The sequence below is a fragment of the Ascaphus truei genome, chromosome 7 (assembly GCF_040206685.1).
Source record: "Ascaphus truei isolate aAscTru1 chromosome 7, aAscTru1.hap1, whole genome shotgun sequence".
Taxonomy (NCBI): domain Eukaryota; kingdom Metazoa; phylum Chordata; class Amphibia; order Anura; family Ascaphidae; genus Ascaphus; species Ascaphus truei.
This window is the reverse complement of record NC_134489.1, coordinates 27,773,204-27,789,110: the sequence shown is the minus strand read 5'-3', so window position 1 is coordinate 27,789,110 and position 15,907 is coordinate 27,773,204. Positions and strand designations below refer to the sequence as shown.

The 15,907-nt window shown below is 41.3% G+C and overlaps 1 protein-coding gene across 4 annotated transcripts in view; it reads right to left on the bottom strand.

The window, feature by feature from the left end:
- The window catches only part of LOC142498868 (uncharacterized), a 48,122-nt gene that overhangs the window by 18,596 nt on the left and 13,619 nt on the right, over positions 1-15,907 (bottom strand). For 3 of the 4 annotated variants that reach the window (XM_075607484.1, XM_075607482.1, XM_075607483.1), the window contains one exon: positions 11,913-15,550. In XM_075607484.1, the coding sequence (XP_075463599.1) occupies positions 14,445-15,550 (1,106 nt within the window). In that variant the 3' untranslated portion in view covers positions 11,913-14,444. Of the gene's footprint in view, positions 1-4,488; positions 4,493-11,912; positions 15,551-15,907 lie in introns of those variants that run through there. The other variant, XM_075607485.1, reaches the window with a different exon arrangement.

The window sequence follows — 15,907 nt, the reverse complement described above, 5'->3', positions numbered from 1 at the left end:
TGTGTGTGTGTCTGAGTGCGTCTGTGTCTGAGTGTGTCTATGTGGCTGTGTGTGTGTGGCTGAGTGTGTGTATTGGTCTGTCTGTGAGTGTCTGTAGATCAGTGGCTGTGTGCAGGTCAGAGAATGGGGGGGAGAGGGAGAGAATGGGGGGGAGAGTATGGGGGTGGGGTGGGAGAGAGAATGGGGAGGGTGAGAAAAAATGGGGGGGGGGAAGTAGAGAGAGAATGGGGGACAGGGCTGGCAACGGGGGTCTGTCGGGGTTGGCATCCTGGGCCCGGTGAGTCAGGGGGCCCACCCACGTGTCAGTCAACCACCCTCTCTCCCTCTCTGTCTCCCTCTCTGTCTCCCTCTCCCCGTCCCTCTCCCCATCTCTCTCTCCCCCTCTCTGTCTCTCTCCGTCTCCCCCTCTGTCTTTCTCCCTGTCTCATCTTAACTGCCGTATACCTACACCGAAGTAACCTACCCTGCTTTCTTCCAGATCTGACTCAAGTTTCACGTGGGAGACATCGGAAGACAGGTAGGGAACACCTCCCCTCCAGTATAGTACCTTGAGGGACTGCGGATCAGGTAAGATCCCAGGCGGGATTGCTGCTTTAGAAATTGTGAAGAGGGGGCGTCCTGACAATGGTTAAGGGGTACAGAAGTCATTCACATCTGGCTTTTTTTTGTTCGATTAGTGAGGCCATCCGACACACACACACACACACACACACACACACACGTAACTAGGACTAATGGTAGTAAAGTATAAGTGTAATACAATAAATAAACTGTTAATGTAAAAAAAAATAATTGTGTCCCGGTTTTTCATTTTCAAAATCTGGTCACCCAAACTATGTGAAGGAAAATCCGTTATTTCCTCCCCTGGCTTCAGAACCGAGAGGAGCCTTTCCTCCTCCAAGAAAACTGAAGCCTCGTGACTGGATACACCATCTGCACCGTTTGCAGCAGACTTCCCAGGAAGCTTTCACGCCCTGCCACTGTTATCTTAGATTTTTGTTGAACTTTCAGGCCTGGTAGACGAACGAAATGAAACGTAACGCAAGACAGGTTTCAAATCCTTTGTCTCAATTTATTACTCATAGGGTAATGACTTTTATACAGAAAAAAGAAGATATTGGTTAGAGGCGTAACATAGGCATATCATAGGCGTATCCTAGGTGTGTCTTGGGCGTAGCTTTGATTAGAGGCGTGATTTAGGGGCAGGACATATTAGTGGCGTGATTTTTGGGACGTGTCTTTCCCAATACAAGCAATGTCTGAATACATAGCTTATTCATTGTCTGTTATCAAAAGAGACCTTGAATCTTTAGCAACTAATTATACTATTTTGCTTCTTGCAGAGAACCATTCTATTATATTCTAACTAAAACATCAGGAAATTGACAACACAAAAGTATCGTAGTAATATCCTGACCAGGAAGAAAGGAAATGCAATTTGGCAGAAACTGAGCGCATTTATGAATTATATTTCAGCAAAAGGCTGACTACAGAATCTTAACTAGTTATGACCAGACAAAATGGAAGCTTAACATGAGTGCAGATTCTGGCCTGACATACTGGTCCTAACAATTCCCTCCTTTTTGTTCTCTAAAAGAACAAATACCCTTACTAGGTACTCTTCTCTATGACTATGGCCTTATGGGGACCAATAGTATCATAGACTCTGTTCATGGCCACATATGAATTATTAGTTGCATACATGGCGTGAGATGAAACTGAAGGTTTCCTTGAGACAAATGAAAGCATTGCACACTTAACACAGTGAAAAATAACAAAAGTTGCTGCGATTATACTAATCACTACAATAAAGCCATAGAGAATTTTCATACCCAATTCTCCGATCCAACTAGTGAGTCCTGACATCCAATTTAAATTAAGGCCTGAGGATTCTTTACGCATCCTAGCCTGAATTTCCAGTAGCTTATCCATATCTTTATGAATAGCGCCAGACTCATGCTCAATATAGGCACAGCACTTCTGTCCTACAAGTTTACAAACACCTCCTTATGAGGCTAGCAGATAATCAAGAGCCATTCTATTCTGTAATAATACTGTTCGGATCTGCTCTTGTTCATTAGTCAAACGGATAATAGCATCACTTGTCTGATTAAGAGCATCGTCAATATTTACCATAAGATCACTTAATTTAGAATAGAGATCCAGAACACCTAAACTAGGTATAAAACCCCCAGCTGCAATGCGGGTTGAACTAATGGTCCTGGTCAGATCTTTTCGATTTCTTATCCTCCCTTGGGGTAACGTGTCAGATACATAGAAAGTGGGAAGGATGAAACCCAGATAACAAGGGGCAGTGTGATTGCAGGGTACAATCTTAGTGGCCCACATGCCACACAACCAATATATATATATATATATATATATATATATATATATATATATATCTCATTAAATATTTCTATAGATTAGAAAATGGCTTACATCTCAATATGTCACATAATTTAAGGGTCAGCTATTTGTGAGAATTGGTGGGGGCTAATTTCTGCTAAGAGCGACTGAACAAACATTCTTCTTGCACGCATCTTTCATACTGCATTTACACAGAATGGCAAAACGGACCAAGATGGCTGCTATAGTCAAAATGGGACTTGTGATCCTTTCCTTGTGGTTGACTCACGGCCCTTGGTGACCTCCCACCTTCCTCATATCCTGTCTTCTCTGTCCCCCCAAATCCTTAAGAGACAGTCTATTTAAAGAACAGAACAGTTAACCATTTCATAGTCCTGATGGACCAAGATGTCCAAGTTGTGCATAACTTCATTCCTTTCTTTTCCGGCCATTATATCAGCCCAGTTGATTTCTTCTTCGGTCTCTTCTTCTGGAGGACTGGCGACATCATCACCGCAGAGAGGCATAGCGTCGTTGGGGGTTGCAACGCACTTCTGGATCAGTGTTTTGCTGTACTTAATACATAGAGAGCAATGAGTAGGACAAACACACACATACAAAAACATTCGCTAGCTTCGCTCAAAGCAAATCAATCCAACCACCAAGTCCCCATGGTCCCTAAATCCTGGATAAATACACAAAATTGCGCTTTAACTAGGGCGCATACATGCCCCTCCTTTTGAGGCTAAAATATAGTCTAGAGCTATTTTATTCTGCGGAGCCATTAATTTAAACTAAACCTATTCTTGGTTAAGTGAGTAAATGTCTGTGGTTGTAGGATTTAGGATATCCCTGTAAACCTGTCATACAGTAACCCAACTCCTATATTTGGGAATACATTCCCTCAAACTTATTCTTCCCATAGACTACTTTTTAGCACTTGTGTATTGGGTGTCTCTCTTTTGTTTCTAACTCTACCTGTGAGCAATTAACATAACCGTGTGTTTGACTGATAAAGCATTCTCCCACCGGGATATCATTCTGCAGGGAGATTCTATTAACCTAGAAATCCAAACAAAATAAACAAAGTTAAACAAATAATACCTTATACTATTTTGTCATCCTTACACAAACATAATGGGAAACTTATGGTGTGCCCCCGCTTCAGCTTGGATATATTACAGAGGGAGTGGTGCTGCAAGGGGCATGTAACTAAATACACAAAAGAGACAGACAGAGCCCCTAGTGGTAGCACTCTATTCCAAAATGATATGGTGATTATTTAAAATAACTTTATTATTGACATAACGTTAAAATATTGGGGTCTAAAACAAGGATTAAATATTCCAAGTGTGTGTGTCTCTATTGGATTGATGTGTCCAGAAGAGTGTACATAATTGGATTAATGTCCAGTGTTTGGGTAGTTCACTGGCCCTAGTGTTCCTCGTATAGAGTGAATTGACTAGAGTTCTAGTGGATTGTCAGCAGTTTGAGCCACTCATGCAGTGCCCCAGTAGGATATACTAGTTGGTGCTCTTAAGTATGGGACCTATGCTGTGCTATTGCGTGATGGCAGCTAAAGCATATTAAAGTTGTTGTATAGAACAATTCTTGGTCTAAGTGCACCTATTGTATGTTCCCGTCACCTCCCTATACATAGGTGGTGTGTTGAATAGGGTGTATGGTGCCTGGTACATGAACATCTACAGTGGTTGATGTCTGAGGTGTGCTTTATACTAGTATTGATGAAACTTGTACTGGTGTATAATATGACACTGCTATAACTATGTTCTAGATAGATACCAAGTTAATAGCCAAGTACTGTACCTTTTGGGGTGTAATATCGGTCAGTTGAGAGACCTGTCCCCAGGTCTGAATAGTCAGCCTTGAAAAAGCACTCGCGAAACGCGCGCGTCGGCAAGCACGTGACCACGTGCACGCGGAGGTGCTCGCGTTCACATACACTGACTCGGTGATATTGAGAGAACTAGGCAAGGAAGACACAATGCTAATTCCCTGATACAGCGAGCAGCTCATAGGGTACAACACGTTTTAGCAATAGGCAAACCTAACCAGCAATTAACCCCTGGAGTGCCAGAATACAACCACACATGCAATAGCACTGTGCCAAATGGGGACAGGTCTCTCAACTGACCGATATTACACCCCAAAAGGTACAGTACTTAGCTATTAACTTGGTATCTATCTAGAACATAGTTATAGCAGTGTCATATTATACACCAGTACAAGTTTCATCAATACTAGTATAAAGCACACCTCAGACATCAACCACTGTAGATGTTCATGTACCAGGCACCATACACCCTATTCAACACACCACCTATGTATAGGGAGGTGACGGGAACATACAATAGGTGCACTTAGACCAAGAATTGTTCTATACAACAACTTTAATATGCTTTAGCTGCCATCACGCAATAGCACAGCATAGGTCCCATACTTAAGAGCACCAACTAGTATATCCTACTGGGGCACTGCATGAGTGGCTCAAACTGCTGACAATCCACTAGACCTCTAGTCAATTCACTCTATACGAGGAACACTAGGGCCAGTGAACTACCCAAACACTGGACATTAATCCAATTATGTACACTCTTCTGGACACATCAATCCAATAGAGACACACACACTTGGAATATTTAATCCTTGTTTTAGACCCCAATATTTTAACGTTATGTCAATAATAAAGTTATTTTAAATAATCACCATATCATCTTGGAATAGAGTGCTACCACTAGGGGCTCTGTCTGTCTCTTTTGTGTATTTACAAACATAATGGAGCATACATTTGTAACTGAAAAATAATAAAAACGTGTAAAAATTAAAAGTTCAAAGTTCGTGTGTTGAGGCCTGGACATTTTTGCCTATAACCTTTCTCCCTGGATGATTAGTGGTCAGAGAGTATTGTGTCCATCAAAACACTTATTTGCAGGTGCTATGTCTTTGTCTTTATTAGCGGTTTGTGCCTAGGCTGGCACTATTTTGACGTGCGTGATTTGTATCCATGATGATAAGAAATTTTTACTGCAATGCTGGTGATGAGTAGTATTTAAATGGCCTTTTCATCTGGGATGAAGAGCGTGCTTGCGTAGAAAATGCTTGACCATTAACCCGTCTTGCGTAGGTGAACTTTCAGCTTTAACCTGTGCCTAGAAAGACTCAAAAATATATATTAGTTGCATGCAATACTTATTAATTGTTTTTATTACCAATAACATGGTCCTTAATTCGTTACTTTGAACTACTGATGGTCATAACTCATCCCATAAGTGTCTCATAGGGAGAGAATTTATACCTAGAAATAAATTCTTGTATTAATATGGTTACTACTATTATTAGCATCCGCATATTAAACAGAGATATTCCCTATTAACGCTCCTCAAATTTTAAACTAAGCAACCAATATGGACTTGACTTTGCTACAATCCAAGTTCCTAAAACTTGGTACCTCAGCCTGTGCCAAACCAATTGCTTCCATAATCAACTCTATCCTGTCTGTAGGCCATATCCCTAAGACCTGGAAAACTGCTAGAGTTGTCCCAATCTTCAAAAATGGGGACAAAAACACTGTCTCAAACTACAAATCAATCTCTCTTCTCCCAATACACACTTACTCTCATTCATACCTAATTGCCATCTGCCATTTTCTCTGATGCAAATGGTGTCAACCTTTTAGTCATTTATTACTAACTAACCTTAAAACTTGCCCCACAAATCAAGCATCCCAACAGCCTGCACTCATGGCTATTGTCCCACACCCACAGTCACTCCTGGCTTTCACCTCAAACACTCCACTGTAACTATTCTGCTAAAAATGTGAAATGCCTTGTATATAATATATACCCTGTTCGCTTATGCAATTATATATCCCCTGTCCTTTAACTCTATGTCCAGGACATACCCAAAAACGAATAAATGGTTACAAAATTATAAATTTGGCAGATATGATATATCCCTCAACATAGGGACGGCTTGCTACCTGCTTTGCTGTGACATCTGCAAAGGTATTATTATTTTTTACCAGGGGCCTGTCAGCCCTGTTAGTATGGCAGCAACTTTTTTATTACTGCAAGAGCCCTTGGAGTTAACATTGCTATAATAAATTCTGAACCTGCTGTGCATTGTGTATCATTTACAACATATCAAGTTCTGGATCCTCTATAGGAATTTCAGAGAGACCTTCAATAACCTATGTATCTCCCCTCTTCTGTTCATATATTATCTATATATCTGAACAAAAATACAAAAATAGTTATGAAAACAGGTTGCTTGATATATAGCAAAATTAAACTGGTAAATAGATTTGTATGTGTAGTGACTATAAAAATATTTACTGCTTGTGTTAAAAGAAAAAGCCTGCAGTAGGTCTTTTAACAACTGTGGCATTTACACTAGAAATCCTGTAAATATAAGAAAAATCCTGAAATCCTGAGCAAAAGATTTCCTTTTAAAATAGACAAATAAGTGTGAACTCTTTGCAAAGTGCTGAGCACACAGCCAGCATTAACTTTAAAAGACACTCTGACTTTAAAAAGAAAAAAATAATAATTTTCAAAGCGCTTTTTTTTTTTTCTGGGAAAACAGCCAGAAACCTCAAAGTACAAATAGCAGATAACGGGTTTCGCTGTCTAATTCATATTAACTGCTGGATTAATCTTCGAGCAGGGGATTCTAAAATTAGTTTAATGTTATGAAGCTTTCCACGCTGTCCTAAAACTGCTTTTTGTATGGCCTTTCAAAAATTAAATAACGGGAATATTTCAAATTACTTATAAACACCACATCTATGCCAACAAGAGCATGCAATATTCTTCCACTCATTCCCCTGAATGCCTTCTGAAAGAAATCTCATATTCCTGTAAACTTCCATCAATACAATTGCTATCCCGTTTTAACTATGCCCTCTCTTAAACTAAACAAAATATCTTCAAACATGCAACAGTTATACCATGACTAAAAAAACAGCAAGCTTGACCCTACCTGTCTTGTATGGCTTCTACACTGCTTATTTAACGGAGACAATTCTCGCTAAAATAACTGACCTCCATGCTGCTAAAGACAGATATCACCACACTTCGCCCACACCACTCAAACTCCCCGCAGCATCTGCCACCACGGACACCCTCCTTTTGAAGCGCTATGTACATTAATGGCGTTATATACATATATAATACAATATATTAATTCAAACAGTGCTTGTGAGCTCTTACCAGCATTTTAAACAAAAACATCCCCAGATATATCTTAATCCTGTAGAAATAAAATTGAAATGTGTTATCTTACTGCTTTACGGAAAAGAAGACAGTTCTACATTACCTTGTTCTCATAAAAAAACTGCTTAAGCACGCGAGTGTAGATAGAACCACGTCCCAGAAAACAAATAAGAGAGAGGGGAATATCCCACTACTGAGAGGCCTCAAACAGATTAGCCTGGTGGACATCTGGAGAGAGCAGCACCAGGGGGACCGCAGTTATTCTTTCTACTCCCACCCACATGACAGCTACAGTAGGATTGACCACTTCTTTGTATCGAGCAGAATGGTCCCACAAATTTCCGATACAAGCATACATGATATCACTTGGTCGGACCATGCATCGGTAGAGCTGAGATACATTCAATTTGGTAGTGCCAGACCAGGAGCAAACTGGAAGCTAAATGAATCAATAATTAAAATCCCGGAGATACAAAACAAAGTGAAGTCTGAAATTTCAGATTATTTCCGGATAAATAGTGGCAGTGTGGAGTCCCAATCACTGTTATGGGAGGCTCATAAGGCCACGATTCGGGGGGTACTAATCGGGATAGCTGCAAATAGGAAAAAGAAAAAGGAAGCCAAATTATCCCAGCTATATCACAGGTTACATGAGCTCTCTATTCTACATAACCGGACAGGTAGAGATGACGCTCTAAAGGAGTTGAAGGATGTTAGAATTCAGCTAAACCTCCTCCTTACTTCCCGAGCGGAGAAAGACATGAGTTGGACGCAGAGGAAGTTCTATGAGAAAGCTAATAAACCGGACACTATGCTAGCCACCAGACTCCGTAATCGGAAACCAAATTTTAATATTCAATCAATTAAGACAGTTGGAGGCCAGAGTTCCTCAAACCCTAAAGTCATAGTAGGGGAGTTCGCAAAATACTACGCACAGCTATATAATGGAGAGAAGGTAGTACACAATGCTAGGACAAGTAGTAATCTACAGAAATTCCTAGCGGACGCAGACTTGCCACAAGTGAACAGAAGGGAGCGAGAGGCTCTTCAACGAGACTTCACAAGGGAAGAATTAGAGGCGGTAGTAAAAAACTTAAAAGCATCAAAAGCCCCAGGCCCGGATGGGTTCTCCAACCTGTACTATAAAAAATTTATCGGAGTTCTGGCTCCGCACATGCTCCAGCTGTTTAATGGAGTATTAGCAGGGGAGCCCTTCCCGGGACAGATGCTCCAGGCGTCGATTTCAGTAATCCATAAAGAGGACAAAGATCCCACTAGCTGCCAAAGTTACCGGCCAATATCATTAATTAACACAGATGTAAAAATCTACTCTAAATTACTGGCCAATAGATTAAATATAATCCTGCCAGTGCTCATCCACCCGGATCAAATTGGCTTCATTAGAGGTAGACAAGCGGCCGACAATACTAGGAGAATAGTGGATATAATAGACTTTATGGGAGCCAAAGAGATTCGGGGTATAGCCCTAAGCTTAGATGCGGAAAAGGCCTTTGACAGGATTGATTGGCCATACCTGGAGTCCACGCTTGGCGCATTTGGGTTTGGAGGCATATTCCAACAGGCTGTTAAGGCATTATACACGGCACCTTAAGCCAGGGTGGTTCACCAGGGATTCCCCTCGGAACTATTCCCAATTAAAAGTGGTACGAGACAGGGATGTCCGCTTTCGCCCCTGCTATTCGCCTTATGCATCGAACCACTCACAGCACAAACTCGGAGGAATGCTGATATCTCTGGGGTACAGATCCATTCGCAGGAGCACAAAGTGGCTCTGTACGCGGATGATATTATTCTAACCCTGGCTAAGCCGCTCATCTCGTTGCCCAATCTGTTCGAGCTTCTAGAGCGTTTTGCCCAGATCTCTGGTTTCAAAATAAATCAATCTAAATCAGAGGCCCTAAGCCTATACATGCCAAGAGAAATGGAGAAGCTGATAGAACTCAACTTTGAGTTTAGATGGCGCCCCTCCTCCATGAAATACCTAGGAGTGCAGATCACCAAAAAGACGAGCTCCTTATATTCGGCAAATTATCCCAAACTGTTGAGGACTCTCAAAAAAGAGCTACAGGAGTGGAAGGCATATGGTATTTCTTGGTTGGGGAGGATCTATAGTGTCAAGATGAACATCCTTCCCCGAATTCTATATCTGTTCCAAACTCTCCCGGTTGCCGTGGTTAGAGCAGACATTGCAGGGCTCCAAAAAGCTATTTCTCAATTTATTTGTAAAGATAAAAAACCACGGATTAAAGTAAAACTTATGCAGAAAGCTAAGGAAGCTGGTGGCCTGGCAGTTCCGAGCGTCATATCCTACTACAAAGCGGCACAATTGTGCCAAATCACGCAGTGGCATGGGGACCCGGGGCTCAGGAGGTGGGTGGCACTGGAGAGGGAGGTGTGCACCCCGCTGGAGCTCAGGGACCTGATCTGGTACCCGAGGACACGGGTGAAGGATGTGCTCATTCCTCTGTCCTCTGTGCGCAACTCACTCTCGGTCTGGGAGGCTTCTAAAAGTAGCTGCTCTTTGACCTCCAAACACACACTGATGGCTCCTTTATATGGCAACCCGAACTTTGCTCCTGGGCTGGCAGAAAAATGCTTCCCGCGCTGGCGGCAATTAGGGATTAGTCGATTGAAGGACCTGGAGGTTAAGGGCAAGATCAAATCTTTTGATCTATTACAGTCAGAAATGGACTTACCTAACACTGATTTTATGAGGTACCTCCAGGTTCGGGCATTCTATAACGCACACCCGGTGAGACCACCGTTTACTAAATTCGAACAGCTCTGCGTGCGCGGAGCAGACACGCGGGGACTGATCTCTGCCTTGTACAGAGAGGTGGTGAATACTGACTCAGACAGGACAGTCAAATCCCGTTTCATGGCACAATGGGAAGAGGATCTCCAGGCTCAACTAGAGGACGAGGACTGGGCCGCGGTGTTTAAAGCTGCGGCCTCAAGCTCCATATGCACGACGTTGAAGGAGAACTCATATAAGGTATTATTAAGGTGGTATCTCACCCCAATCAGATTAGCTAAATTCGTCAGGGATGCTTCCCCGCTCTGCCCCAGGCAGTGCGGGGAACAGGGGGATCTGGTGCACATGCTGTGGTCTTGCCCGAGATTAGTGCCGGTCTGGACCCAGATCCGAGATTGGCTGCAGAGGATCTTTTTAGGGCTCAAAATCCAGCTGGACCCGTGGCTATTTTTATTAGGTAAACCTACAAACGAGGTATCTCGATCGGGTAACAAGCTGATAGCACATTTTGCTACCGCTATGAGGTGCGAGACCGCAGCACTGTGGAATCAGAATGCGATTCCGTCTATTGATAAAATTAGAAACAGAATTTGGTTCATTTGCAGAATGGAGAAGTTAACGAGTTTAGTTAACGACTCAGCCGACAAATTTGAAAAAGTATGGTCATTATGGCTTGCTCAGACTGATATTCAGGGGATGAATGAGGCCACAATATGGCTTTGATAGAGATAGGTGGGCTCTCCTTGGATGTTGGGCTGGGAGCTTGACGGGACGATCTGACAGTAGGGCTCCCCCCGAGGTATAGCGGTGGACCGATGTAAGGATCAACGAAAAACTGAGGTGTACCGGGTTTAGGCTCCTCTGAGAGGTGGACTGGAGCAGAGCAACGGCAGTTGTGGTGCAGGACTCCTGAGAAATGAGGGAACAGTGATTCTCCCAGGCCGCCCCCCCCATCCCTACTCCCCCCCTACCCCCCCGCCATCCTTTCCCTTTTTGCCCTGTCCCTAGATGTTGTCAGTCGGTCTTTGTCCTGTCCTGTGGTCTCCCCAATGTCCGTCCTTCGTAAATTGTTCCTGTAAGTTTGGTGTATACCTGAAACACTTGACAATATTCTGTACGCTATGATGTGTATGCACAAAAAACTAATAAAAATAAAGTTGAAAAAAAAAAAAAAAACCTGCTTAAGCACAGAGCTAGTTAATTTTAATGTGAATGTTTCGCATGCTTTAAACTGTAAGGGAGAGGCTTTGCCCCTCCTTTTATTAAGATAGAAATACCACAAACGAAAAGAAATGTGTCCGGTTTAAAAAGTATCCGCCTGGCCAGGACGAATAAACCTTTCAAACTATAACCAGGGACAGAGCTGAATATACTCCCCTTTTGTTGTGAGGTATTTCTCTCCTATATTCGGTGTACACCTTTTCAAAACCTTTTAAAATTTAGATTTCATCATGAGCAACTAATATTCATATTTTTTGTACACACATGATAATCACCATGACTTTCACACAAGAAATCATTCAGGAAAAAATTCATCAGGGTTACAAACAAACTCTTTTACATAAGGTAGCAGTGTTTATTTATTTTTATTTTTTACAGAGACATTCACTCTGAGCCCCCATGGGCAAAGCAGCACTTCCCTGCTTCTGACTGATAGTGGCACACTCTCTGCCAATGACCAAAACCACTACAATTAAAACAGACACCATTATTCTGAGCTATTATTCCTGATTGATTTCTGAGACCAGCATAAACCATTAGTAGCTTATAGAAAAACAGCTTAATTATGACAAATAATTGCAACATTTATACTTACACAATATACAATGGTCGTTCAGCTAGATCAGAGATAACAGTCCAGTCGTGCACAAAATTTACTGGACTTAACCAAAAATTTTGTTTAAAAGGGCCTAACCCAATTCTTCAGTCACAATTTAGGTCTATTAAATTCCAAGAGGGGGTGAAGCATCATATATAAAAATTTACATATATACTCACCACCTCTGTGAACTTCCCACTTCTAGATGCCAAAAACTGAAGGAAATCCGTTATTTCCTCCCCTGGCTTCAGAACCGAGAGGAGCCTTTCCTCCTCCAAGAAAACTGAAGCCTTGTGACTGGATACACCATCTGCACCGTTTGCAGCAGACTTCCCAGGAAGCTTTCACGCCCTGCCACTGTTATCTTCGATTTTTGTTGAACTTTCAGGCCTGGTAGACGAACGAAATGAAACGTAACGCAAGCCAGGTTTCAAATCCTTTGTCTCAATTTATTACTCATAGGGTAATGACTTTTATACAGAAAAAAGAAGATATTGGTTAGAGGCGTAACATAGGCGTATCATAGGCGTATCATAGGTCTGTCTTGGGCGTAGCTTTGATTAGAGGCGTGATTTAGGGGCAGGACATATTAGTGGCGTGATTTTTGGGACGTGTCTTTCCCAATACAAGCAATGTCTGAATACATCGCTTATTCATTGTCTGTTATCAAAAGAGACCTTGAATCTTTAGCAACTAATTATACTATTTTGCTTCTTGCAGAGAACCATTCTATTATATTCTAACTAAAACATCAGGAAATTGACAACACAAAAGTATCGTAGTAATATCCTGACCAGGAAGAAAGGAAATGCAATTTGGCAGAAACTGAGCGCATTTATGAATTATATTTCAGCAAAAGGCTGACTACAGAATCTTAACTAGTGATGACCAGACAAAATGGAAGCTTAACATGAGTGCAGATTCTGGCCTGACATATTGGTCCTAACACTATGTAACTATGTCTGCCTGGTAACAAGAGAACACTGCCTCTAGCAAGCACATCCCTGGATCAAAAAGTAAGTATAAACCACCCAAGAAAAACCTGACCATTCATTCTGCTGCCATACCAAAACCAAAAGATCTTTCCCAAAGATCCATTATACTACTGCTAATCTACCATGTTCTCTATTTAAAAAAAGCTCTGCTTTGGATGTTTGGATCAAGGTACTAGGGAAAGAACCTAGATGTATATATTTTTTTTTAAAAATTGTAGTTTGAGGGGGCAGAAAATATATAGCAGTTTTACACCACCTCATTTTGCCAATGACAAATAGGTAATTGCCATAGATGCAAATTTTGATACATTGCATTGCAATATATGAGCCTTTCAACTTCTGTTTTCCCTCTTCATAACCATTTCCCAAACTGTAAGGTAAAGCAAAGAGCATAAAATCGGGATAAATGAAAGTGTATATTGGGGCCAAGATATACAAAATACAAATTTGCAAATTTCTTAAGTAAAATCAGACATATTTATCCCTTTATTTATTTAACCCAACGTGTGGGATGTTTGGAAATAGAATGTAAAGAATGTCTGATTTTTTCACAAACTCTCTGCAAAATAAATATCTTTTTGGAACATTCTCCACAATTAGCAAAAATATATATGGGTTCCTCTTGTTTTAATCTTCGCTTACCGATTCCATAGAAGTTTCGAAATTTCTATTCGTTCTGAGAGTTCCCTTCCATGTTCCACCCAGTTAACTAATTACACTTGTCTTAAAGCTGCAGTTCAAGAAATATCCTACATCTGTTTTTTTTTTAATAAATCAGTTCTGTACTATGAGAAAATACATGTAGCATTTTTTTAAAGCAATTTGTATAGACTTTTTAATGTATTCTAAACAAGCATTTTTGTTTCTATAGCAACCACTTACAAAGCAACATCCCGTTCCTCTTCCGAGACAGGCTCTGGCACACCTCTTTTGCCCTCTCTCTAGCAGTGCACCAATTGTATCTAATGCCTGCCTGGTCACATGATCTTCCACACAACTTTTCATCTTGGGTAATCTTCTACAGCCCTAACAGCGATCTAAAGAACCCCCAAGCCGAATCTTCAGCGATCGATTACAGGAGAACGGATCAATCGGCAACTTAGCTAATTACTTGCCGGCGTGCAGATTGTATTGATGCACATATTGAATGGGGGGAAAAACAGCAGCTTGAACTGCAGGTTTAAGTTAAACATTTCAATGGAACAATATGAGAGTTTTTCATAAATGTACAGTTTTGAAGACCTCTCAAATCCCTTTTTCAGGCAAATTCTTCATTCGGAGCATAGATTTTGCCTTGATCTTGTGTGAATTTTCTGGTGTGTTACCAGGTTTCCTTTACGAGTGAAGCTCCTGCCGCATTCAACGCATGCATACGGCCTTTCTCCTGTGTGTGTTGTCTGATGTCTAACAAGGTATGAATTGTGAGTAAAGCTTTTACCACATTCATTGCATGCATACGGCCTCTCACCTGTGTGTGATCTCTGGTGCACATTAAGGTTTGAGATACAAGTAAACCCTTTTCCACACAGAGTGCACACATAGGCCCACTCTCCTGTGTGAGTTGCTTGGTGTTTAAGAAGTCTTGAGTTATCAATAAAGCTTTTCCCACATTCAGCACAAGCATATGGCTTCTCTCCTGTATGAGTTCTCTGATGTATAACAAGAGCAGAGCCGCAAGAAAAGCTTTTCCCACATTGACTACATTCATATGGCTTTTCTCCTGTATGAGTTTTATTGTGTATAAACAGAGAGGAGCTACTAGTAAAGTTTTTCCCACATTCCCAACATGCATATGGCCTCTCTCCCGTGTGGATTCTTATGTGTGTAGAAAGAGTGGCACTGCTAGTAAAACTTTTCCCACAATGTGTACATGTATAAGGCCTCTCGCCTGTATGGATTCTCTCATGTATTACAAGAGAGGATTTTCTAGCAAAGCTTTCCCCACATCTAGTACACACATATGGTTTTTCTCCAGTGTGAGACCTCTGGTGTATAATAAGATGTGAACTATAACTGAAGCTTCTGCCACAGTCAGAGCATACACACTGTTTCTGTACGTTGCAGGGTGTGTAATCCATTTTAAATTCAGATTCATCCAAAGAGGTTTCGCTACTATCACTGCATTTATATATTTTTTCTAGTGTGGTTTTCTGTATATGAAGAGTTTTTGTATTCCCCTTTTTATCACACATTTTCTGGGTCCTTATATTATTCTTTGTATTACTCACATCTGTGAGATTGTGTCCTGCACACGGAGTTGATTTCTTGGGGGAGTTTCCAGCTGCATTCCTGCAGTTTTCTTCTCCGTGGGGAATGTTATTTTCTATTGTCCAATTTAATGGTTCCTTTTGCTTATGTCCAGTCATAGAACCACAATCTGCGGAAGCAAAATATATGGCAAACAAAGAAGGATGTTTCAAAGTGTGAACTTTTTAATAAGTCTAAACATCACAAAATTAAGTGCAGAGCTATATAAAAGTACATGTGTGTATGTATGTAGGATATATGAGAGGTGACGAGACATTGTCATAAATGGCTCACTAACCCCACAAGGAGCGGAAGTATACCACATACATTTAATAATTCCCCTCCCCCCCAATCCTATTTACGCATTAGAATTTCTAGCAACTTTTTAAAAATGTTTACTTAAAGAGTCTTATGGAACTTTTCAATTGTATCTTACCAGAGCTCTAAGGGCCGTTCTAGACAGCATGCGGCCGTGCATGCCTATGCG